Source organism: Scomber japonicus, chromosome 16 (assembly GCF_027409825.1).
Source record: "Scomber japonicus isolate fScoJap1 chromosome 16, fScoJap1.pri, whole genome shotgun sequence".
In the NCBI taxonomy this organism is placed as follows: domain Eukaryota; kingdom Metazoa; phylum Chordata; class Actinopteri; order Scombriformes; family Scombridae; genus Scomber; species Scomber japonicus.
In genome coordinates, this window is record NC_070593.1 from 18,809,854 (window position 1) to 18,834,623 (window position 24,770).

The 24,770-nt window shown below is 41.0% G+C and overlaps 1 protein-coding gene across 1 annotated transcript in view; it reads right to left on the reverse strand.

Moving 5' to 3' along the window:
- The window catches only part of LOC128374953 (ryanodine receptor 3-like), a 98,764-nt gene that overhangs the window by 69,022 nt on the left and 4,972 nt on the right, over positions 1-24,770 (reverse strand). Inside the window, exons 2-8 of the mRNA XM_053335173.1 lie at positions 10,472-10,591; positions 5,953-6,057; positions 5,261-5,281; positions 2,678-2,692; positions 2,087-2,161; positions 1,832-1,910; positions 1,146-1,258 (exon numbers count right to left, since the gene is read on the reverse strand). Coding sequence (XP_053191148.1) covers positions 1,146-1,258; positions 1,832-1,910; positions 2,087-2,161; positions 2,678-2,692; positions 5,261-5,281; positions 5,953-6,057; positions 10,472-10,591 — 528 coding nt within the window. The remainder of the gene's footprint in view (positions 1-1,145; positions 1,259-1,831; positions 1,911-2,086; positions 2,162-2,677; positions 2,693-5,260; positions 5,282-5,952; positions 6,058-10,471; positions 10,592-24,770) is intronic.

A 24,770-nucleotide genomic window follows, 5' to 3' on the forward strand; every position in this document is an offset into this window, starting at 1 on the left:
CGACAGATGCCTTGAGTGTTTGGAGATTCATAGCATCTGGGGGGCTGTAATGCTCGGTGTGTGTGTGTGTGTGTGTGTGTGTGTGTGTGTGTGTGTGTGTGTGTGTGTGTGTGTGTGTGTGTGCGTGTGTGCGTGTGTGTGTGTGTGTGTGTAGCACTTACGCCACTTTCAGGGACACAAACCAGACTTAAGGCCAGTTGTTTAGATATGTGCAATTGGGACGAAAGCTGTGTCCGTAATTGGGTTAGTGGTAAAGGTTAAGGTTAGGGTAAAAGTTAGGTTTAATAGTGATTATAGTTAGGGTAAGAAATAAATGTAAATCTATGTTAATGAGCAAAAAGTGACTTACATAAATGTTTGTATTTGTGTTTTCCACAGTTTTGTAAATCAGACTCTTTCCAAAAAACACATTTTATGGCAGCTGTGTCCTGATCATCCTCTCTCCCCAGAGTCTCTCTGCTTCCCTTAGGTTCTGCATGTCCCCACAAACCACTGTGTAGGTGAAAGTGACAGAATACCAGATTGACATTGGTGACAGTAAGGCGATCATGGTCATCTGGCCGTGCCCCTACCGCCACAGGGGGTAAACACAGCCTGGCTGCTGTCACCGTCTCAATGGATCAAAGGGAACATGCTTCCCAGGGTTTACATCGCACAGTGCTATGCACAGGGGGCAGGATGGTCTCATAGAAAAAGAGCTGAAGAAGCTAGTTCAGCAGTGCAGTGGGGACTTAATCATTATTAAAGGCAACGGGATGTGGGGATGTGAGGATGTGACGAGGATGATAAAAGCAGCACTCTAAAGAAATCTCAACAAAACTGTAATCATAATCCTACAAACCAGACATTTCCAGCACAGATCAAATTTTGCTTAATGCAATTGTTTGCATCCAGAAGGGAAAAGTTGTTTCTCTTAATATGCAGTAGGATTTAAGCCTCCTGCCGGAGAAAGGTCATGGGGAAAGCGCAGTAACCGGATTGGGATAATCTGAAATTTTGTCACATCAGGGAAAGCAGATTTGACGCCCTACTACTAAGACCTCTACATTATGCATGAACACAGACACACACACACACACACACACAGACACACACACACACACACACAATCCTCAACGATCAAACGCCAGACAATATCAACTTACAAGGTATCGCTCAGAGGACACGCTGACAAGGATGAGGTCATCACCGATGCGCACCTTCTCTCCTTCCGATCTCTGCTTGGAGGCAGGGTGGATCGTCCACCAACAAGCCTCACCTATAGTGGTACACACATGCAGGCACACACATATATAACCTGTCTACATGTTTTCATTTGAGCAGTTTTGAGAACACCCTGCCATCACTGCCCACATGTCATCTTTACAGTAGGCAGAAAAGAGGACTCAGACACATTGAAATGCACCATGGCAACAATCTTTTCAAGTCATTGAAGTGACTGCTCATTTAATGCATGGTATGAAATAAATAATAATGCAAAAAAGAAGTGGGTCCAGGTATCAAGATACCACAACAACATGATCAAATGTGTTAGGGAGATGTAATCAGCACTGACAAAAGAACCACACTGTGAGTCTACACTCTATTAACTGAGATGGTGAAAAGACACACACTGAAATTTGCTTGTGAACAAATATGGTGGAGCGAGAGAAAGAGAGAGAGAGAGAGAGGAGTAGGGGGCTTGTGGAACATGGAGAGCAGAAAGAAAGAATAGACTGAGTGAAAGAAACCAGAGAGACATAGAGACAGACAAAGAGAGACATAGCCGGTGAGGACGAAAAAAAGAGGAAGAGGTGGATAAAAGCAAACCGTACCAGAGCTTTTCTTTTACCTGTTGAATCCTCCTGCAGGCCAACATCAAAGGACAGCTTATCTGTCTGTGACCTTGATGTCTTCAAACAGGCCAGGTACTGTGGTCAACAGACACAACAAACCACACAAGACAGAGCCGTCACGCTCACATGCTGCTTTTCACGTGACTGTCATTTACTTCAACTTCCAACAGTGTCTAAATCCTGCTTCTGTCATAATCCGGTGGGAATTTTCATGATGGTGACAATGATGGCAATTGTGTCCAAACTCTTACCATGGAGCTGAAGGTATGCCGCAGGAGGATAGCGTGTCCGTACAGAAGAGTCTTGTGTCCGCCACTCTGCGCTGCCTAAAGAGATCATTCGCACACACACACGCACGCACGCACACAAACACGCAGTTATACATCAGCTCTATACAGCCCCCAGCGGTCAACCCTCCAACTGCTTCGATATACGCCCGACCTTTGGCACTGAATGTTGACCTGGGCGAGGACCTTCTCGCCGACGATGATGACCTCAAGCAGGGGCCACATATCGCCTGGGGGAGGGTTTCGCCACCCCATCTCGCCATTAAGACATGCAATCTGACTTGTCACAGGAGATGGTGTATCTGGCTCCTGTATCCATGTGCGAACAGGATACGGGATCATCTTTCCTGCACTCCGACTACAGGAATGTCGGAAGGATGCACAACTACTGTCAGTCTCCAATGCAATATTAACACTGGCAGAGAATGACTCCCACTCTTATAGGGGTTTGGGTTAAGATGCAGGAGGGGGAATAAATGATATCTCTACAGGTAGAGATGCAAAGGGGGTTCCGTTGCTGCATTTTGTTTGGCAAGCAACTCCCATGTTACTCACCTTCCTTATGAGCCTCTAGGAAGCATTAAGGTAAGAAAGAGTGTCATTATTCAGAAAGAACAAATGTTCTCCTGAGCCTTTATGTCTGCCACTGCCTTATTTTAATACAAATGATCAAAGTCTTGGGGGCACATGTGATTGTCACTAAGTCAATTTTTTAGAGAGGGATTAAGAAAAACAAGTTGAATAGCATTGGCGCAGGATCAGGAAATAATTACTGAAACAATGCCAACAGTCTAGTTTAATCACAAAAATGCAATCACAGCAAGACACTAATGATGTGTATCTACCAGTGATGTAGATTTGTTTTGTTTTTTTTGTTTTTTTTTAACAAAATTACAGTTTTAGTTGTTGGTGAGATACATAAATCATGGCATTGTTTCATCTAATCATGCACCATCTCTCTCTCATTCTATTACTTCTTTTTCTCTTTCTCTCTCTATCCTTATTGGCTAGTGGGACAATAGTGGGACTGTGATTTGATGCAGTTGTGTCGTGCAGACTGCAGCACTGGCTTCTAGGCTTCTTCTGTACTGCTGGCTACTGCTATACCCTGGCTGAGGTACTGAGCTTAATGCGGCGAGTCACATCCAGCTGCAATCACCACAACCAATAAACCTAGGCCTCCTGCTCACTCCCTTAACCCACAACTTGGGTGGTGTATTACACAGGATGGAGTACAGTGAGGGAAACTGTAGCTCTTATGAGAAAAGAATTATCTTCTACACCTGGGGACATTGCAGCAAATATTGAAAACACCTTGAATAACTGAAATGAGCACAACTGCTTATTCAACCATAAAGGAAAAGACTATTGGACTATCCCTTGTCTACTGTTGCTGCTGACCACAAGTGACATCTTCCTATCAATTTAAAGGCGAGACATCTAGTAGGAAACAGCCTCCTGGAGTTTGAGCCATACAGCAGTTTGTGTGTGTGTGTGTGTGTGTGTGTGTGTGTGTGGCCGCACTGTTCTGGTTTCTCTATAAGGGAAGTGAGAGAAGCCACAAGCTAAAACAAAAACAAGGTGGCAGTGATAGCAGAGGAAAAGAAACACCAGCATGACAGAGGTCGTCAGAGCAACTCTCTCTTTGACTGACTGATCTCATCATTTGCCCTTTTGACCAGCGACCCCCAAATCAAACGGGTCAGTGCATTCTGGATGAGTGACGACAAATTCACACAGAGTGCTCGCTGGTGGTTATTGAGCTAAATGGGGGTTGGCATTTACACTAACTGTTAGTGTGTTGTCTTTTCATGTCCCCAATGGTCCCTTCTGTGTCTCTCTGGCTTCCGGCTTAAACAGGCTGGACTACCGATTTGCTCGAGCCACTGTCTATTGATAAGCCCATCTGTTCAAAGACGTATTGATCTCAGAGCCTCAGCCGAGACATATTCAACCTCCATTTCCCCTTTAATGGTGCTTCCTCCAGTGACAGTTCAGCACAGGCAAAGAATGATGAATAGGCAGACAATATCGAAAACAGATAAACGTGAGTGTAGAGAATGCACTGAAGTAACAGTGAAAATGGCCCTCCAAGCTATCTAAAAGTCTCTGGGGTATTTGCTGCAAAGGAACATAAGGTGTGAAAGGTTAAGAAAAGAAATTTGACTTGAGAAAACTAGTCTTTTAGAAAGTATGAAACCCAACAATATGAAGTGTTACATTAAAGCCTTAGAGAGGTGCTGATGCAAGAGGAGTAAGGCTGGACTAGCAGTTAAATATGTCCATTTGAGTGTTCATTTAGCGTTTAATATTTTGAGCAGCCTTTTTTCTTTGCTGTAGCTCATAATTCCCTGCCAGCTATAGCTCTTCCACATCAGCAGTGGAACCAATGGTCTAGATTTCGTCATTCTGCTACAAAAAACAGTCAACTAGCAGCCACAAAGCTCCAGCCCTGACACATCCATTCATCTCTGAAGTCAAGTCAATGAATATGAGCCTCAACAGCTGAGGATTTATGGAAATTCTCACCATCATTAGCTGTGTGGCATTAAAGGGTGGAGTGGCGAAAAAATGAAAAGACTCCAAGTGATGCTGAGAACTAATTTCAGAAATCTTGATCTCAGATGTTTGCATCATCTTGTAGCATAAAGCCAATATGAGTAAAAGACGATCTACTGACAAATGAGAGCTTATCCTATGTGGGGGGTGTGCATAAAACAAATGACACTGTAGAGAACATCCATCTGAAACCCCCTAAGGGCAGAGCTAATGTTAATCTGACGCTAATCCAGCATTGGTGCCGCTCTAGTTCTCCAGCAATGGAAAGTGAGTTGTCTGAGAACTGATATGTGTGAGGAACCTTATTGGAGTCTAAACAAAACTCTATTTGTCTTTGTCAAGTTGTAGGAGATCAGACACAATCTACTCAACCAGTGTGCGCAAAATAATCCATATGATCATCACTTATTTCAAAGCATTGGATTGAGTGTTTGTATATACCACCAGTTCTAATGTAAAGACAAAAGCCATAGGGGGCTAAATCAGGAGTTAAACTAGAAGTGAAAATGGTGTATTGTGGCTAATCTACTGCATCATGCATAAGGGATGACAGGGTAATGGCATGAGTGGTGAACATACCCATCGGTCCGGGCCGCGTGTCTATCATGCGGGAGATGGAGATTATACACAGAAAATAGAAGATAAAGATGGGAGAATTACACATCTGTCACACCAATGAGAAAGAGAAGGAAACAAACTTGCAAGAGGACAGTTGAAACAACATCAGGAGCAGAAAACAGAGAGAAGAATGAGCGCTGATTACAGTTTCTACCACTTGCTATTGATTACATGTGCAGATTCCCTTTGTCATATTTCAATTATTCAACATCTTCTGTCAGTAATATAATGCACTCTTTTCTTGAGTTTCTGATGTTTTTCTTACAAAGGGGATGATGTAGCTAAATTAGGCTTTTCCTTGAAGTCTTACTGTTAATCAAATGGGCAAAAAGACATGAGGCCCCTTTAGGAAATGCTGCAGTAATGCCAAGGCATCCCCTTGATATTCATCAATATTCATGGGGGCCCAGACCTCTCTGCAGCAGCAGTCCCAAGGCCACTGTAATGGGCCTATTCTGCCCATTAATCTCTTTTTAGTGACTGAACAAGTTAAGAATATTTAACTGAATTTGCGACAGTATACAGCTTTACAACTTCTCTTCTCCTTTCAAATGTCTAAACAGACTGGAACAACATATAGAGTATGATTCAGGGTGACTTATGAAGAGTTGAAGTACGGAGTGTTCTGTGTGTTTCTCATCTGCATCACTCACCCCTTCACTGTTCTGTCCGCTCTTAGCCAGCATCTCCTGCAGGGCCCGTACTGACAGAGACTGCTCCAACACAAAGTTACAGATGCACAGGTCTGGAGGAACATACTGCAACAAGAAAAAAAGTAGGTCTCGGGTTAAAAATTAACACAGCACAATGTTCTCACAAAGGAGTTTCTAAGGTTACTTTCCTTTTACTTTACATACAGAATCCCTCTCTGTTCTCATTTTTGTAGTTTTAAGCTGCATGAAGCAGATTTTTGCAGACTTTAAGAAGTTACCTGAGTGTTATCATGTGTGGTTAGTCTTCTCAGCAGTCAGGAAATAACAAATCAGAACATTTAAAGCAAATCATCCAAACAGGAAACAGTATATAATGTAAATATTGGAGATATATTTCCACCATTCCACCATCTCCAGCTTCTATAACAATGATAAAAATGAAAAACAATGGCTTTTGGGTGCAAGGAGCATGCAGTTTAATCATTTCTGGGTAATGAAATCCTTGAAAATGTTATCTTATGGTGCCTGCCGCTAAAATGCAAAATTGCCTGCCGCACCTTTACTTTAAATGGATGTCACTGCCATAGCTGTTCATTAGCATACAACCTGATAAGGTGCACAGTAAATGTAATATTGCTTGTTACCTTCTTCTCAGCCATCTCTTTTTTTAAACTTTAGTGAATGACTGACTGGTCTTGGTGTATGGTCTTGCAGGCATGTCCAAACTATTCCATAAAAGGCTGTGTGTGTGTCTGCAAGTTTTTGTTCCAACCAATCAAGAGTGCACATGATTCCACAAATCAATTCTCTGAAGAAGACTGATTAAATGAGTCAAGCCTGGTGTGCTCCTCCTTTGTTGAAATGAAAACCTGCAGCCACATGGCCCCTTATGGAATAGTTTGGACATCCCTGATCTAGAGCACAGTGCAGTGTGCATTGTACAGCATGTCCTAAATGGATGAATCAAGAAAGTCAAGAAAGCACCTGCCTGAGAATACAACTCTGCTGCAACATCCCACTAACACAGGCCCAGCAGCTTTTCTCCATTTATAAAAGGATCACTACAGCCACTTGCCCTGCCTTTCATCCAGACTAATTTTGATTTAGTGGGTAACGACTCTTTTGCCATATAAGCAAAACATCCTGAGATCATCAGGAAAATGAAAACTGCTCACGGAGACTACAGAGATCTTTGATTAGATGCTCACTCATAAAATCTGTGCTGACTTCTGCATTTATACCACATTTGAACCAAGTTTGTCTTAATCAAAGAGACCATATTCATTAAAGGGTATTTTAGAAATAGATTAAGTGCTCTCCGGACAGTCCAGCAGATTAGCCAAGTCTTGGACAGAGAACTGTTTGAAAAGATATAATGCCAAATCTCATCCAAACCAGGGCAGCACTGAATGGGACAGGAGAGAATATACAGTAGGCAATCCAGTGACAGAATGAGGGAAGCAGCGATGGAGATATTGTGGGGTATGGCTACAAGATAAATTATATCAACCTAAACACTCTCCCTGGCCTCCTTACTGAGTATCTGACCACCTCCTAAAATGGTTCATTCTAACCTCATTTGCAAACTTCACACAACCCAGTTTAATGTTGAAGAAACTATGGGTTCACATGTATGATCATCAGGATTAAAACAACTGTTACTGTGCAAAACCACTGTAACTTGATTATTAAACTGTGTTACAGTACGGACACTCCAATTGGGAATAGAGATGACTTGATTTACAGCGGCATATGCCAGTCTGTTGAAATCCAACAACCCTGCTTCCAGTTTCATTGGATGGTTGCAGATGACAGACACACTCCCAGCTGCCAAAACCTCTTAATTTAGACATCAATTTGAGTGACTTGTATTATTTTGAATTTTTTTTAATCCTTCATGTCTCATTTATGTTTTAGTTATACAGACATGCAGAAAAAAACACTCCTAGAGATTCACTTAAAGGAATAGTACAACATTTTGGGAGCTACACTTTCTTGCCTACAGGTAGATGAGAAGAACGGCACCATCCTTATCTTCTTAAATTTGAAGCATCAGCCTTAAGACTGTTAGCTTAGCATAGCATGACTGAAAACAAGGCGGAGAAGCTAGCTTAACTATCCGCCTATCAGAACCACTATGTCATTCCCTATATCTGGAGTCGCCGCTGGTTATACCTGGTAACCTCACAAGTCGCCACGCTGAGAAATAGTCCGGTTCAAGCACCTCATAAAAACCCTGACTTGCTTTTTGTAACATGTAGTTTGTAACCTACAGTTTAGCTAGCATTAGAGGTGCAAACACTCTAATATCAATACAGGTATGAGAGCTGTATCGTCTCATCTACACACATCCCTTCCCTTCAATAACAATGTTGCCTTCTGCTTTATGCTTAGCCAGCCATCTCTCTACCAGAGTCACAGTCGACAAATCATAATAAAGACTCTGGTGGGAAGCAATCCACCCCCACCCTCATCTCTGAGGGTGACTAACAGCTGACCTTTGCCCCCTCCACAATCATAACTGTAACAGTTGGTGGGGAGGGTACTGCCTTGGCAGTGAAATGAAGGTCTAAAAGAAGTAGAGAAGATGATGAGTCCAGTCCTGTCAGGTTGTCCTATCACAAGGCAGAGCAGGCAGACAGCTTTACAGCAGCTGGGCCGTGCTCTGATGTTTGGTTTATCAGCAATCGTTTGATGAGGGAAAGAGCGTAGCTAGATGTCAGGGTAGGATTGATCATGTCTTCATTTTTGTCTCCAGAAGGGGGATCAAAGGCAGTTAAAACTGATTGCCCTGTGGAGGTGAGCTTCCTTTTCAGCCTAATTAGAGCGCTACTAAAACTATTAATTGAAGAGGTAATTAAAGGATCTAAAGCAAATAATCAGCAAATATCAACTGGTTAGTGTTAGGATAGGTATATGAAAAGAATTGTCTTGATTCACATACAAAGACACAGCATCACTGCCATTATGGCATGGTGGCATCTACCCTCCAGTGGTCATAATATTGAGTTGCTGACAGGCAAGAGCTGCTGGTCGTATATCACAATCAACCAGCTTCTCACAGGCTGATTGATGTTGCCATTTAAACCGCACACTGTTTAAATCAACCTCATTCCTGTAGTGCTGGTTCTATGCCCCATTATTAGACTAGTTCACCAAGGAAAGGAGGCATCCTATTTAGCCATCCAGGCCCACTTCTAAATTGCTGTCTTAGTTTTTTTAAAAACCTAACAATCGTTGATCCCAAAGGTGGGGTGATGCCTTTTCATAAAAACGGCAGGCAATGAAGACAAAGTGCCAGATAGGGAGAACATCCATCACACCTGTCAGGTATAATTACCATCCAATATGGGGTGAAAGCCTCACCTCCCTCTGCACAGAATAACCCCCAACCCCCACTCTTTGTGAGAGCTGCTAGAGGGCAGGCAGGGGTTGTTGAAAAGAGAGAAGTCTCCAAATGTAAGGAGTACATGGATCTTTGCTCACATGTACTAGCACATTTCTGATCTACTGCACATCATTTCTTCTTCCTCTCTCAGCTTGAAAATCATGTCTGTCTTACACATTTACACACATTGTATGTTCCCAGTGCCTTGGCTTTAGAGAAATTGGTCTCAGACAATACTAATGGCTTATGATTAAAAGACAATCAATGTGGAAAAGCCCATTAGGCCTACTGTCAACAGGCTACAAGAAAGCATTAATGCCAGATTAGCAGCAGATTGCCATGGCTCTCTCTGAATCACTTGTTGATTTTGTTATGCAATAGGAAGAAACATCTTCAATAACATCAAGAAAATAAAAAAAGTTGTGGATGCTCTTTATAACTAATACACAAAAGTGCATTGATATGGCAACCCGCTGATTACAAACGCAAACAATTAAATTGAACTCATTAAAACTTTGCACTGAGTTGCACAAACCAGAAAATGCGTCAGCAGCTACAACCATGCTGCTCAGCTGCAATAAAGCTGTAGGCAATTACAGCCAACGACAGCACTGTTTATGAAACAATCCATCAAATACGTCCAGAGGCGTAATTTCAGGGAATTATCATTTGACGGCGGGCCCACAGAGATGCCGATGTTGTCCCTGAACCCTGGGAAGAAAAGCTCATCAGCGGGACTGCGGTGGATGTGAGCTGTTGTTCCTGCTTTGATGATGTGCTGAGCTGCCTTCCTGCATGTCTCTGCTTGGCTTCACTGATTGTTTGCTGGACCTAAACAAGGATGAACTAAATGGATGTTTGGTTTCCACGGAGCTCTCGTCTGGGTGAGTGAATCCTTTCATCCGGTTCACATTTCTGCAAACTGCTCCATGTGACATGTTTATTATATTAGTGTGTGTGCGTGCATGTGTGGTGTTGGAATACATTTCATTTCAGAGCTACAAAGAAAACAAACTGGTTCCATCACAGTAAGTAGAAGATGATTTTTTAAACAAGGAGCTGAGCAGAGACATCACATACCAATAACATGCATCTCTATGTTCCTTTTCAAATGAGAAAACCAGTGTTTACCTTTGCTTCAGATGTGGGCTCCAGGTAACACAGCCTGTTGCCCAGCCCCTCAGCAGCCAGGCAGAACTTGCGATTCTCCTTCTGGATGCAGGCCACGCACTGGAGGACCACTTCATCATCCTGTCAAGACAAAACGGACTTCAGTCTGCATGTCTGTTCAAGTGTGTGTGCATCATGTCCTGAGAAAACCCCAATTCACCCACACACATGCTCGTCCTCTCCATTGATCAGGGGGGACTGAGAGAGGTCAGTGGTAGAGGAAAAACACCAGACAGATGCAACAGCATGACTCTCAAAAACTCATTCATTAAAACATTTATTTTAACTAGGTACTTGTATGATTTACTGCATAATTTACACATTTTCTAAATAATAAATAATTGTATGATAGCTACAGTTACACTCTGAACATTCTGAGTAGTTTAAATGATATATTTGGTGATATTCTATGTTATGTATTGCCAGTGCAGCCTCAGTATGATGTAATGTATTCCTCTGTGTCATAGATCTCCATTGCTGCCCAAAAGTTATTAAAAAGACATCAATAAGCCACACAGTTGCACCAGCTGACAAGTCTCTTCATTATGACGAACATGGGTAGTGTTGTTTGTTTTGAGTCAATCCTACATACTGTAGAGTGTCTTACTGCAGTAATTACTCACAAGAGCAGGGAATCTGCAGCTGAAAATAACCCAACAAATGCACTATTTGCTTCTGACTGAGAACTTCTGCTGGTTAAGGAATTATCGATTTTTGTCTTTTGGAGGATTTGTTGAATAGCAGCATCCAGCACCTTATCCTTTACATTTGAGTTTGCTGATGTGTCCTTGAGCAAGACTCTGAATCTCAAGGTCATCCAGAAAGTTCTGTGATTTATTGTGAATATCATGTATGAGGATACACGATCATTAAACATTCGTCAAGCATATAATGCACCACAAGACGCCTTATGAATAACATATGCCCCCCCCCCCCCCCCCCCCCATCACCACCCCACTCCCACACAGAGTTATCCTTTTTACTCTGCCTTTGCCCAGCTAATTGGGGGGTTTTCCTCTCTAAATGTGATGATCAAACACATCCATGGCTGATCCCTTTGAGTCGATCCAGTCTCCTTTAGGCTATTTACTCTCTTTATATGGTACAAATGAGATTGGGGAAATTGATTTGAACGTTCAAGGTTTAAAAGAAAATAATGGTCTGACTAAATGAATGCATGTTCTATATGTAAAAGAGATGGCTTGCAGTAGTTTTTATGTGTAAAATGGTTTGTGCATCTATTTTAACATGTACTATAAGCCTATATTTATCATATTTCTGGTATAGAAATGTCTTATTGGATGTCTAGCATTTAGCTCCTAGTTCTTTGATATGTCAGGAGCAAAATAAATCAAATGGTTAAATCTTGAATGCAGATGAGCTATAGGAAATAAGCCTGCTTTCTGTCCTTGTGTATCAATTGTATCAGTTAAACGTTTCATAAAAGGCAGGTGCAGTACTGTAGCTCATATTCTTTCAGGAACCCAAGAGCGGAAAACAAACATCTGATGCCGCGTTTGTGCAAATGGGTTGATTGTCTTTATAGTGTTGGCCCTGTAAACGCTGAATTGGACACGATAGCAGAGCAAGCGGAAATCTGCTGATATGGGCTGCTATGGGATGAGGAGAGTGGGGGGGGGGGGGTTTGGTGGGGGGACTTCTGCACAATGGCCAGCTGCATTATTTAATGTGAGGAGGATTGTGCTGAGAGGAGAGTGCAGCAGCAGTACAGTAGTAGTAACAATAAAGCACTCCATTACAGTGCACCACTATGTATGAAAGAGAGGAAAATAAGGGAGCATCTTCATATGTGCATATACTGACTCTCTTTTATAAATTTGTTTGGATGCGCTGCATGAAAATCAATATGACAAGCCTCAGGGCCCTGAATGGACACATTTTTTGAGCTGATGCTCATGAGTGCCTCAGATGTGGCTGAGGGGGAGATTATAATTCTGGGTGCATTGTGAGCTTTTGTCTGTAACGACTCTTACTCGCAATAAATGAAAATAAATACTGTATGCAAGGATGTGCAATATCATATTCTTCATAATAATACATTAAGTTTTTAACAAGATAAAAAACTGTCATATCTTGATATTTAAGGATAAGCCTGGTGTCTACTCTGCATTTTTCTATATGTAGTCCCATTTTATCTTATCATACTATATTTACTGTATTTATTAATTTGAAATGTTTGTTGATACTGTGTCTCTGTCATCTCATCAATGTCCTGTATTGTCAATTATCCTGTAGTGTTTGTTTTTAACATAGTGCAATGAAGCCAAGGATTAAACTTTTCTTTTGAATACACCATTGCAATTGGTGACATGCTCTTTCATTTAGGCAATTATGGGCACTGAAGTTTATTTTTAATAATAACGATCCCACACATACTGACCTGCTCTCATAAATAAATCACTAGTCTGTTATTTTGGCCTTTTATTGAATTTGTTGATAATAACAACACTACAGAATAATGACAGCCTTACCCTTACATGTTTTGTGTATTTACTCATCATGGCAACAGTATGTCCAGCAACAAGAAACTGAAAGTTTAATGTAATGTTGCTGCTGGAGGAGGAGTAATATGCATTATGTACGGTCAGCTGCATCACTAAAATTGGAAAACACAACAAACCTATTCCTCCAGCTCGAGCAGAAGTACAGTTGAAACCAGAAGTTTACATACACTGTATAAAAATAAAGGCATAGTAATCTTAGTGTATGTAAACTTCTGGCTTTGGAGAACATAATAAAAAATGGTCTAAAAAAATATCTTTCTATGATAGCTACAGTTACACTCTGAACATTCTGAGTAGTTTAAATTATATATTTGGTGATATTCTATGTAAGAAACTTATAATAAATGCTGGGGAAAGACCAAAGATAACAATGAACTGATCCTACTAAGTATTGTCAGTGCAGCCTCAGTATGATGTAATGTATTCCTCTGTGTCATAGATCTCCATTGCTGCCCAAAAGTTATTAAAAACACATCAATAAGCCAAAAAAATCTCTCTCTCATTATTCTGGCATTTAGCAAATATAAATAATTTTGGTAATCCTAACTGACCTAAAACAGGAAAGGTTTCATCTGATATAAAGTCAGACAGTGAGAAAAAAAAGGTTATATATCCTTTTATACAGTGTATGTAAACTTCTGGTTTCAACTGTACCTGCTTGCGACCTGATGTAAAACGACAAAACAGACAAACTACATTGAGTTTATCAATCCTGAAAAACTAACTTGGAAATTATATTTTGACAAAAAATGGTGTTAGTGCTAAACCTTTGTGTGTATTTACACTGATAAATGCAGTCCATCATTATAAAACACAATATAAATGAGATACATGTTTATGTACAGAAGGAAGCAGATGTACTTGCGATAACACTGATTGCTGGAATTGATTGTGCTATTCATGGGACTGTAGAGACTTTGGAGACTCCTGGATCAATATGAAAATGTTATTCAACTCAGATTGAAATGAATAGTATACGGCAAATCAGCATCTCGGCTGGGCTGGAACATGTAATCAGTCTCCCTGTTGAGGGAGCAAGTGTATGGTTGATTTGGGCCATATAAGGACAGTATCGATCCACGCATCACATTCCTGCCTGTCCGAGTGCCAAGAATGCACACATACAACACACACACACACACACACACACACACACACACACACACACACACACACACAGGCTAACTCTCAAGTCTCAGGATTGGCCCCGTTCCCCCGTCTCACCCCCCCCCCCCTCCCTCTAAAGTACAATTAAATATCTGACAGTCTCTCTCTCTCTCTCTATCTCTCTCTCTCTCTCTTCCTCCCTCCGTCACCAACCCCACTTACTCATCCCCTGTTTTACCTGACTGCTACAGAAGAGGAGGGAACATTCGTTGATATCAATCATTCATACAGTGAAGCACTAAGTGATGTCAGCCAGGCTGCAAAGAAAGAAGATGCTCTCCTCAATTTGGAATGGCTCAGTTTAAATCTGAAAAAAATGTCAGGTTTTAAGGGGCTCTGCTGTTTTCCGGTGTCCATTTGCAAAGATCTCTATATTGTATCTCTGTATGAACAATTGAAAAGGTGGAGCCAAATCTGAACTTCTACTGTATGTACTAATCTAGAAGAAATCCTGATTCTAAATCTAACTGACCTGATGATTTAAATGACAAAAACAGTCCTTCAACATAACCTTGCTCCAGAATATGATAGGCAGCCAACCTTTTTCTCAGGTTTAAAAAAATGACACATCCATCACAGGTTAAACAGATTGAACGAAACATAAATCATTCAATTGCCTTAAAACAATGTGAGAAGTGAGTTGAGTCTCCCAAGGGCACCTTGAGAGTGAATTTGACTCATAGTATTCCCCCTCTCACTGCTGTTCTTTTGTTCTGTGTAAACCTAGGCATTTGTTATCCCCATTTATATTTCCCCAGTATATATATGTGTGTGCGCACTAAAACAATAGTGTAAAACCTACCTTGCTCCTACGAGACTCGTGTGATTAATACACAAGCATATCAATGAGCAGGCTCAGCTTATTTTCTTGGTTTTAACCAATCACGCTCTCCCGATGCGCAGGGGAATGATGACATTGGTGGAGATTTTTGCATAGTGACAGGTTGGCATACCAAAAGCCTCCTCAACAACGCTGCAGCAAGCCAATCACTGTTTTGAATTGGAAAACACAGAAATTCAGGCTGAGATTCCTGTAAAACACCAAAGTCCTGAGTCTGGACTTCTAAATAAATTATCATCATTGATGATAGTAGGGAGTGATTACAGAGTTTAGAGGCAAGTAATAGGTTGTTATGGCTCGAGAAAATACAATCCTGGCATTAGTGTGCAATTATTTAAAGAGCATCTCTTTCTCTCTCCTGTATCTCTTTCTCTCTTCTTGCTTTACGGTACACTGCTGCATATATAGTTTTCAATTCCAGGCCCCCCAGACAACAATGATGAGAAGTCAAGGGTTTGTGGAGTGTAACTCAAAGTTATTCTGTTCCCCTTAAGTACTGGGATACATACAAGCAATCTGAACCAATATGCTCTCAGGTGGAGTCTGGAGTACCTAAGCCTTTGGTTTGGAGAGGTGTCTACAGCATTTCAGCAGGTAGCACAGTGCAGACCATGCCATCAGCTCATGGAAAGAGACTCTTAACACCTTATCATGCACCACACAGGGCTGCAGTGCTTTGGCAAAGTATTCTCAAGTACATCCTGGAGGCGCCTCAATAACAACTGTAAAGCTGGAGTCACAAAATTTGTTAGAGACACAAAGGACACACAGAGGAATATCTCTCTGCAGGAAAACAGAATGTTTCCTCTTTTTTTACTTTCTTTTTTTCTCTTTTTTTTAAGAGCACTGAGAGTCTGGGTGCGATGGCAACTGAATTGCACCGGTATTTCATGTGTTGCTCCAACGCCTCCCATAAGGCTTGTATTTCCACTTCTTGCACTATGCTACACCCAGCTCTCTATACTCATGACATTATCATCTCCTTTCATTTGAGATGCTATATCTCAAGTTTAAAGCATCATGGCCGCAGAGAAAAATAACAAACACTGCATAATAAACACTTTAGGAGTGCAGTGTTAACTCCCAAAAGAAAGACACAACATAACAAGTGGTGTCACTGTTAATGTGTCTCACATTCAAATCCATGAAGCAGATTTTGGCTTGGAAGATGCTTTGACGCTCTAGAGAGCTGCATACATCCATGTCACCTACATGTCCTGTCACCAGTTTTATGTGTTTTACAAAAATGCACTGGTGCAAGATGATGTATAAATGTAGTGGAGTTTATAAAGGAAAGGCAATTACACCTCCTGTTAAGAAGAAATGGCCACTGCTAAGTATATCCCATCAAAGTAAAGACTTGTGGTGATAAAATCAAGACTCTGCTCCTGCAGCTGCAGCAGCTCTTTGCTCTCTGCCTCATTCTTTGAGGTCAGATTTGTTCTGGCTTCTTCAGCTTGATCTGGTGCCAGAGAATCTGGTGAATCAACAGCAAATTGATCTGAGGGTGGCACCGCATGGCCCTCTGGGAGAAGCTTGAAGGATATAGCACCACAGGTGAGAGAAGAGGGAAAGAAAGGAAAGAAAGGGAGGTAGAGAGGCAATGGAAACGATTCCTGCTCACAGGAGCAAACAAGATCAAATGCACCACACACACAGCATTTGCCTTCTCTTGTCATTGTCCCCCTGTGACACAGCTCTGCAGTGTACTGGGTAATAAGTCTCCATGATCACCAGGGGCCTGCTGCCAGTCAACACTGTACAGAGCCTGGCTCACACATGGAGACTTTGTTCTAGACAGATTGATACAGCTGGTCAGACACTACAGAACAAAATACAGCTGAGCAGTGGTTTCACCCCCTACATGCACTCCCTCCGCCTCTCTCATCTCACACCCACTCTCACAGTGTAGATACAGAACATGGCCAGGTGTTTCCCAGTCCTATTGGCTGTCCACAGAGAAGAGGAGATGAGAGGACTGATTACAGACAATAATGACGCACTGCTAAAACATTTGGGAATTGTTGGCTTAACCATCTGTTAATTCCCTCTGGTCAATTTAGGTGTAGATTATACATATTACATGGGATGTGCAGATGGTGTTTTGATGATTTAGGATCCAATCTCACTGTATTTGTCACTTCTTGCTAAATCACCAAATAACAACAGTTAGCTTAGTGTAAGCTAACTGGATATTTCCACTTCCTCTTAAACTGCATGAATAATTCCTACATTTATAAAGGTTTACCAGTTAAATTTAATGTATAATTCATCCCCTAAAACTGTAAGTTTACATAGTTGATTGCTTTTGACCACAAATATTTCCTTTCAACCAATTTATACATAACTGAAGTTGTAATGGTACAACCTGATTCGCTTTATTAGTTTAAACACTAAGAACGTATATATTAGTTTAAAACAAAACAAACAAAGGATTTATGAATGGCTGCTGCGAGAGACATTTTTCACGGCAGACATTTTGAATGGTCATAGCAGGTAAAGCACAGGTGGAACTGATAAAATGATCCATGGCTCATTTCAATTCAAATGAGGATTTGGCCACCATTGATGGTATTATTGCACCTGTGCTTTCCAGCTTTGTACAATACTGTATTTGTTAATGACGATCAAATAGGGGTGAATATTTCAGCCTCAGTGGGTAGACTGAACCTGCAAGTGTAATACTAATTGTAAGATGCACACACCCCCCCCCCCCCCCCCCATCATTTCTTATAAAGGTCTTGCAGTATCAGAGGAAGCACTGTAAGACAAGAAACGTTGTGTCCCAGAATATTCTGGTGCTGATTACTCTCTGCTGGCTTACTGTTGGAGTGGCTTGTAGTGTAATGCTCTCTCACAATGTGGCGTGACACCCACAGAAATTGAAAGAGAAAGAGAAAAAAAGTTTGACTAGAGCAGCGGGTGCTTTATTCTCATGACTCAGTGTTGCTGTGTATTTGAGAGTGCTAATGCTCATCTTGAGGCAAACTGCTGAACATGCTGCCCTCTAAGCACAGACAGAATGATAGAGAGAAAGGAAAACAGGGCAATACAGTGCACACGAAAGTCACACACACACACACATACATACATACACATCATTAAAAACCCTAGGCCAGAGTGACACCATAAATTAATCTTGACATCAGCTAAAATTTCAGCCTCCTTTAAAAGGCTTTTCTAAGGGTGCTGGAGATGACAGCTTTACAGCTTGTTATTGAGGAGTGTCAGTGGCTGGTCCCTGGCACCAAATGCACACAGCTGCATCCTCAGCTGCACTGGCGCGGTTAATGCAGTTTGGAGAATCTTTAAACACATTTCCCATTTGTACACTGTTTACACAAGATCAAAACTTACAATCTGCAATGTCAGATCAAGTCAAGTTTATTTAAAGTTGGAAATGGAGGTTACAGCTTTGCTCCAGCAGGATCCAGCCCAAGAAAATTTGTGCCTTGAAATATAACCCAAGCTAGTTTGTCGCTTCATTTTAGCTTTGTTGAAAGCATGTAATTGTCTGAAAAGTGCATGGGTGTTTAGTTGACTTTCCTAGAATAAATAAATGAGAAAATGCCTCTAAGGCACTGAAAGATAATCTTATCTGTGTTGGTTCAATAGTCCCATCCATATTTAATCCTCTCAGGTTGTTTCTGTAACAGTCATATGGCACATACTGCACTTCAGTCCCTGACTGTCTAATCACTGTGGGCAATCTAATTACCCAATCACCATACACTCACACTATACAGCTGAGAGCAGCACCAACCATATGGACCGAGGCAATCCATCTAAAAGATTGGACAGGTATGGCGATCAGCGTGAACCAAATAGCTCGGGGTGAAAAATGGCCACATCCTAAATGACACAGTGATTGTGGCTGCTGTTAGCATTGCAATGTTAGAGCAAAGCTTTCCTATTCAAGGATGCTTTTGCAACTTAACTCTGACTACTATTTTCTTTATGTTGTGGGTTAGTATGATAATTATATTAAAGCATTCATGTTAGAAGTCAGAGGGTTTATACATTAAGAGTGAAGGCTGCTACAGGTCAATTGAGGAGAAGTTTCTAAAGAGTGCTCTGCAGGCAGATTCAAACCCTCCCAGGTCTAGAGGTATTAAGCCTGTGTGCATGCTTCAGTACCGAAGGAGTGGAGGAGGGCGGCTGTAAAGTGTTTCATTGCCCCTTGCAGCATTGCTTCCCCTTTCCCGGCGGTGGCTTTAATGTGAAAGGCTAAGTAAGCATTTTCATCACTTCCTTGCTTTAGGCTTCCTCGCTACTGAACGGAAAAAAGGAAAAAACACGAGACTTGAGCATCACTGTAATATGTTTCAGAGCTTTACGATGAGGCAATACGGTGACTATGGGAGAAGATTGGGGTAGTATTGCATTTTTCCCCTGACTGCACAATGGTATTGAGGATGCTCAGGGGCAATATGTGACAGCACTATAGCTGGGGCTCGGACTGGGGGAAGAAATGAACAAACTACTTTCCTCTCCCACTGCTTCCCCTTCACAAAGTAGCCTCATTTACTGAGGGGATTGAGACTTTTTGTTGCAGGACACAGAGAAGGGAATAGAGGCTGGTTCTACTTTCTGACAAGCAAATGTGTTGTATTTTTAGGGGAAAAGGCTTCATAGAGGCCCCATGGGAGAGCAGCACTAACAGGTGCATTTGTAACCATCCTGTGTCCAGGAAGCGAAGCATGAATTTTGACTCACCATTTCAACTGTGTGAGGCTAGATAAAGACCCAAGTGGTGCAGGGATGGAAAACACACTTCAGGATACTTTATCACAAAGTACTTGATATGTGGCCTAAAATATCAAAGGGAGCAGTGATTGCAGGTATTTCAGGATTGCCATGGCCTACGCTCATCCACAAGGAGAGGGTGTTATGTCATTTTGCTATCTCCTATGTCTATCTGACATTGTTTTAAAGAAATAGTTTTTGGGAAATACACTTTTGAAATTCACTTTGGATGAGATGATCTATATCACTCTCATCCATCCTTTACATATGAAGCCAGAGCTGGTGATTGGGTTAGCCTAGCTTAGCATAAAGACCAGAAACGGGGCGAAGCAGAGCCTGCCTCTGTCCAAAGACTCAAAAATCTGCCAACAAGCACCTCTAAAGCTCATTAATTAACACGTTATATTTCATTTGTTTAATTCACACAGTAACTAAAGTGTAAAAACGACAACTTGCAGTTGGGAGTATGTGCCAAGCTATTTTTTGGCTGGGATCAGCGACTTTCCTAGTTGTTACCGTGAGGCTGCCAGACAACCTGTGGAGACTCCACACTTCAGTTTTTGTATTAATCAAATGAACAAGATACAATGTGTTGATTAGTCAGCTCAAGGTGTTGGAGGGCAGATTTTTTTAAACTGGACAGAGCCTTGCATCAAGTCTGTTTGCTAAGCTAAGCTAACCAGCTTCTGGCAACAGCTTTGGACAGATCACAGAGTGGTACTGATCGTTTCATTTAACTCACAGCAACAAAGTAAATAAGTAGAGTTCTCAAAATGTCAAACTATTCCTTTAAAACAGACTTTATTCTACAGTTGGTGCTGGCATGTTTCATATTTTTGGGTGATATAAATGTGATCCTATCCTATCACCAGCAAACATCACCTTATCCATAGCTTTAAGTGATATCCTACAATTCCAAATCCCTAAAGGGAAAACTGACCTCAAAACCAGACTTTTGTCAAGAAAGGTACAGTTTTATTTTGTAACTATAATGACATTACATAAAAAATTGTTGACATTATTTTCTCTTATCCTTTTCTGCGCAATGTAACAGTATTACACGTATCCCCTACATATGCAATAAAAGTGATCGCAGTGTCATCTTGTGCAGGATAAAAATATCCATTGTCCTTTAAGGCTTGACATGACTTAAATTCTTCAGAGTGCTCATCCACATGCTTGTGAGTGTGAATCTGTTGGGCCCCCGGCACAGAGGAGAGCAGAGATTGAACTACAGCTGAGACACCACTGTGTCAAAGTTTATTTGTCCAGAGACTGGTGATGATGCCCAGCTGAGGTATTCACGTGTCGAAGCTATAACACAGCTGAGACTGGGAGAAAAGGATCACAGAACAGAAGGCAGGCATAGTGCAGAGAAAGTTTGACTAAGTGACAATTGCAAAATTTAGGGACATATCATCCCAAGCACCATCACGAAGAAGCAGGTGGGAAAAAGAGAGGCTGAGAGTTGGAAGACAGCCTCTTGTAGGGTAATTTTTACCGCATCAAACATCACCCTGCAGCACTCTAATCTGTCATATAGTTCAGTAAGAGGCCTGTAAGAGCTTGGTAAGGTAATGTTTAAGTGTCAACTCCTCTCAGGTATATTGCCACAATAACACTTCTCCAAGTTGGGAGGGAGTGCTACCGGGGGAGGTGACAGAATCGAGCCATGCTGCAGAGATACTCAGCCCAGTGGAAGGATAAAAGATGTTCCACCATCTCAATGTGTTGCCTTGCCTGCAAAGCCAACTATAAAAGTTGTCACCAAAGAAAATAACAAAAAGCTACACAACCATTTAGAAGTGAATGCTCTTGAAATCAAATAATGCATGTGTGTTGCTATCCTTGCTGTACATGCAACCCTTATGAATCTCCAACCCTGTTGCTTGCTGTCAAGTGCTTTTTTTATAATGCACATTGTTGACTCTGCAGCAACAAGGCCCAATAAAGAAAGTGATATCTCTTTGTCTGTGCTGGCGAAGTGCGACACAGAGGTTGTTAAAGAGGTATGAATCTTTTATGAGGTAGGAAACGCCACTGTTGTCACTATCTGATGAAAATGATGGGACTTTGGCACCCACCTAGAGCGGGAACATCACTGGAATTTCTTGACATAGCAGTTTTTGTTGGGCTGGACACACCTATGTGTGAAGATCCTGCACAATTACACACCATCAGTCGAGTCAATTAGATTATTTGCTGACGTGCATTGGTGACACTGGGAGTGCCTTTGCCCAAACATTACAATCTGGCATTACATTTCAGAGGGCTGTCAAGGTTTGCTCAAACTCAGCTTTCTCTTATAACAGGGGGGTAAAGCGAGCCTTAACATCAGGAGATTGCAGCAGTGAACACTCCTCTAAATGGATTATTGGGGGCACCGTGGGGAGACAGAACATTGGACATAATTACGGCAGATACCAGAGCTGCTTTATGTAGGAGGAGAATGATTCACAGGCGTGGCCAAAAGTAGGAAGAGTTTTAATGATTTTTAGCAGCGATAAAATTTTCTGTGGTAACATAATTGTCACTTGCACAGATAAAGAAATTGTAAGAATGTTGTAGTTGCACTTCTGAAAGATATGAGTGCAGGAAGTGAACTCATACTTCTTCATGTTTCTACTGTATGTAACTGTTCGTTAGCAGGAATCTACACAAACAGATGAGTCTGTTTGTTCAAGACAGCTGTAAAGTGTTCAGCAAGGGCTACTGACACATTCTTCTCAATCAGATCTGAATCTGTTTTATCCTGAAGAAAGTTTTAAATGAGCCAAATTTATCTGGATAGATAGCTTTGGTGCCATCCTTGCAGCTAATTTGAACTGAAAAGGGGATTTTTTTGGTTTGTTTTGGGTAAAATGATACCAAACAATTAAACCTTGGAGGAGGATGTAATTGATGCTGCGTAGCCCATCCTGCTGCGTAGCCACTCATCATCAAATGATTGAGAAAACAAAGATAAAACTGAACGAGCCTGACAACATCTGGAAGAATCACGCCCAGACACTAGAAATTATTTCCTATTTCTTTTGTTCTTGATAAAGTAGAATCACTATAAGAAAAGCTTATTCCTATACTATACATTTTTCCTATACTATACATTTTATGCAAAGCAGACATTGACAGGCCACAGATTTTCTACAATCAGTGAGCAATGCCACATCTCCAAATAGGATGTCATACATAGCCACAGCCTTTTGGAGTGTAGCACATTTGGATATTCAGCCTTGTATATGAGAGCCAACATTTACTGCCAAGAAGAGATGACAAAGCGAAGCAGAGACAGAGATGAAGAGATGGCCCTGCTAGCTATGGAGGAGGCGGCAGCTAACAACAGGCTAACAGTGGCTGGTGGTAATGCCTGTATGGTGTGTCTTTTTTGGGTTAAAACTCAACCAGATGGCAGGAAGGGAAAGGAAATGCAGAACAGCACAAAATCAAGTAGTACCATAAAATACATAAAGCTTGCTGACTGGGATTTCTAACTGTGCTCAACATATTTTTCACACACTCATTTGGGTTGTGGCATTAGAGAGACAACTGATGGCATACCACACCAAGCTATTATCCTATTACCACCAAAATGAGTAGCCCTATTTGAAAGTAACAGAAGTGGTGGGGAACAATCACGTCTGTATGTTTTTTGTATGCCGTCAGTGGTGCTTGCTGGATTAATTGCATTGTATTGTTGTTGGTCAGAGGCAGTCAAGCAGGATATGTGGAGGTGGCCCAAGCACAAAAGAATGTAGAGAAAACCAAAAGGACTACAGCTCATTGACATCAGTGCTATTTGTAAAAATGGGGCGGGGGGTGTTATTTGGTCTGTGAATAAAGTGAACAGTACAAGGAGTATCAGTCAGTGTATAATAGATGTTTTGTCCCTATTGTGAATAACAGCTGACTTATTGTATATGAATGTAATGAATGTAATTATAAATGTTATGTGAAATATACAGTATATTTGAACTGGAACAGTTCTCAGGAGACCTAATAATTAACAATAACCTGTATATTAGTTTGTGTGAAGAGTTACACAATTATATGTAGTTATTATGCTTTTTCCTTTTCAATTATTCATTAGCTTTGATGAGGTGTGAAAGTTTGTTTGGATTGCAAGATTTTGCTGAAAAGAACAATCATTATGGAGAGCAATTTAATACAGTAAATAATGGTATTGTTTTAATTTAATTCCTAATTAGATATTCAACCTATAGTTTAAAGGATAAACTACTATATTCAAGTCTTTCCCAAAGGGCTCTTGAAAATAATCATCTGTGATATTTTGTATAGTGGAGGTTAAATACACTGTGTATACATTAAAGAGTAGATGAATACCTCTTAAAAACCTTTAGATGCTGGCTACATAAAAATCTTGAACTGTAGGGATGTGCCAAGTCATCTTTTTTCTGTCCCAATATCGATTCTGATACCTTAGCCCAAGGTATTGATACTGAAGACAGATACAATATCACTTTTTCACCTAGAGTTAAAATCTGTTAACCTAATGGCGTGGAACCCATTTGGATCATTTTTAAGTAAAAGGTAACATTGAGGTCAAGCCCGGAATGCTGTAGCCTGCCATGATTAAATGAATTTAAGAGATAGTGGAAACACCATATATTGCCATTGATTTAGAAATATTATTTACTATTGATGAGTCATTTTTGGCCGAAACATTTAATTCTTCCTTATTTAACTTTATTGAACTTCCAGATGTTAGTCAATCAATGTTATCATCAACAGGACACCTCGTTATGATAATCCATGAGAAAGCATCCTACAAGAATTCAAGTGAAGAGCCTTTTAACATATACTATTCAAAATGTGTTTCCGCATATCAAGTCAAGTACATTTTTATTTATAGGGCCAAATATTATACATTTGCCTCAGGGGGCTTTAAAATTTACAGCATACAACATCGTCAATCCTTAGACTCTAGGTTATTGATTAGCTCATGCACAAAATAGAAGATCGACTG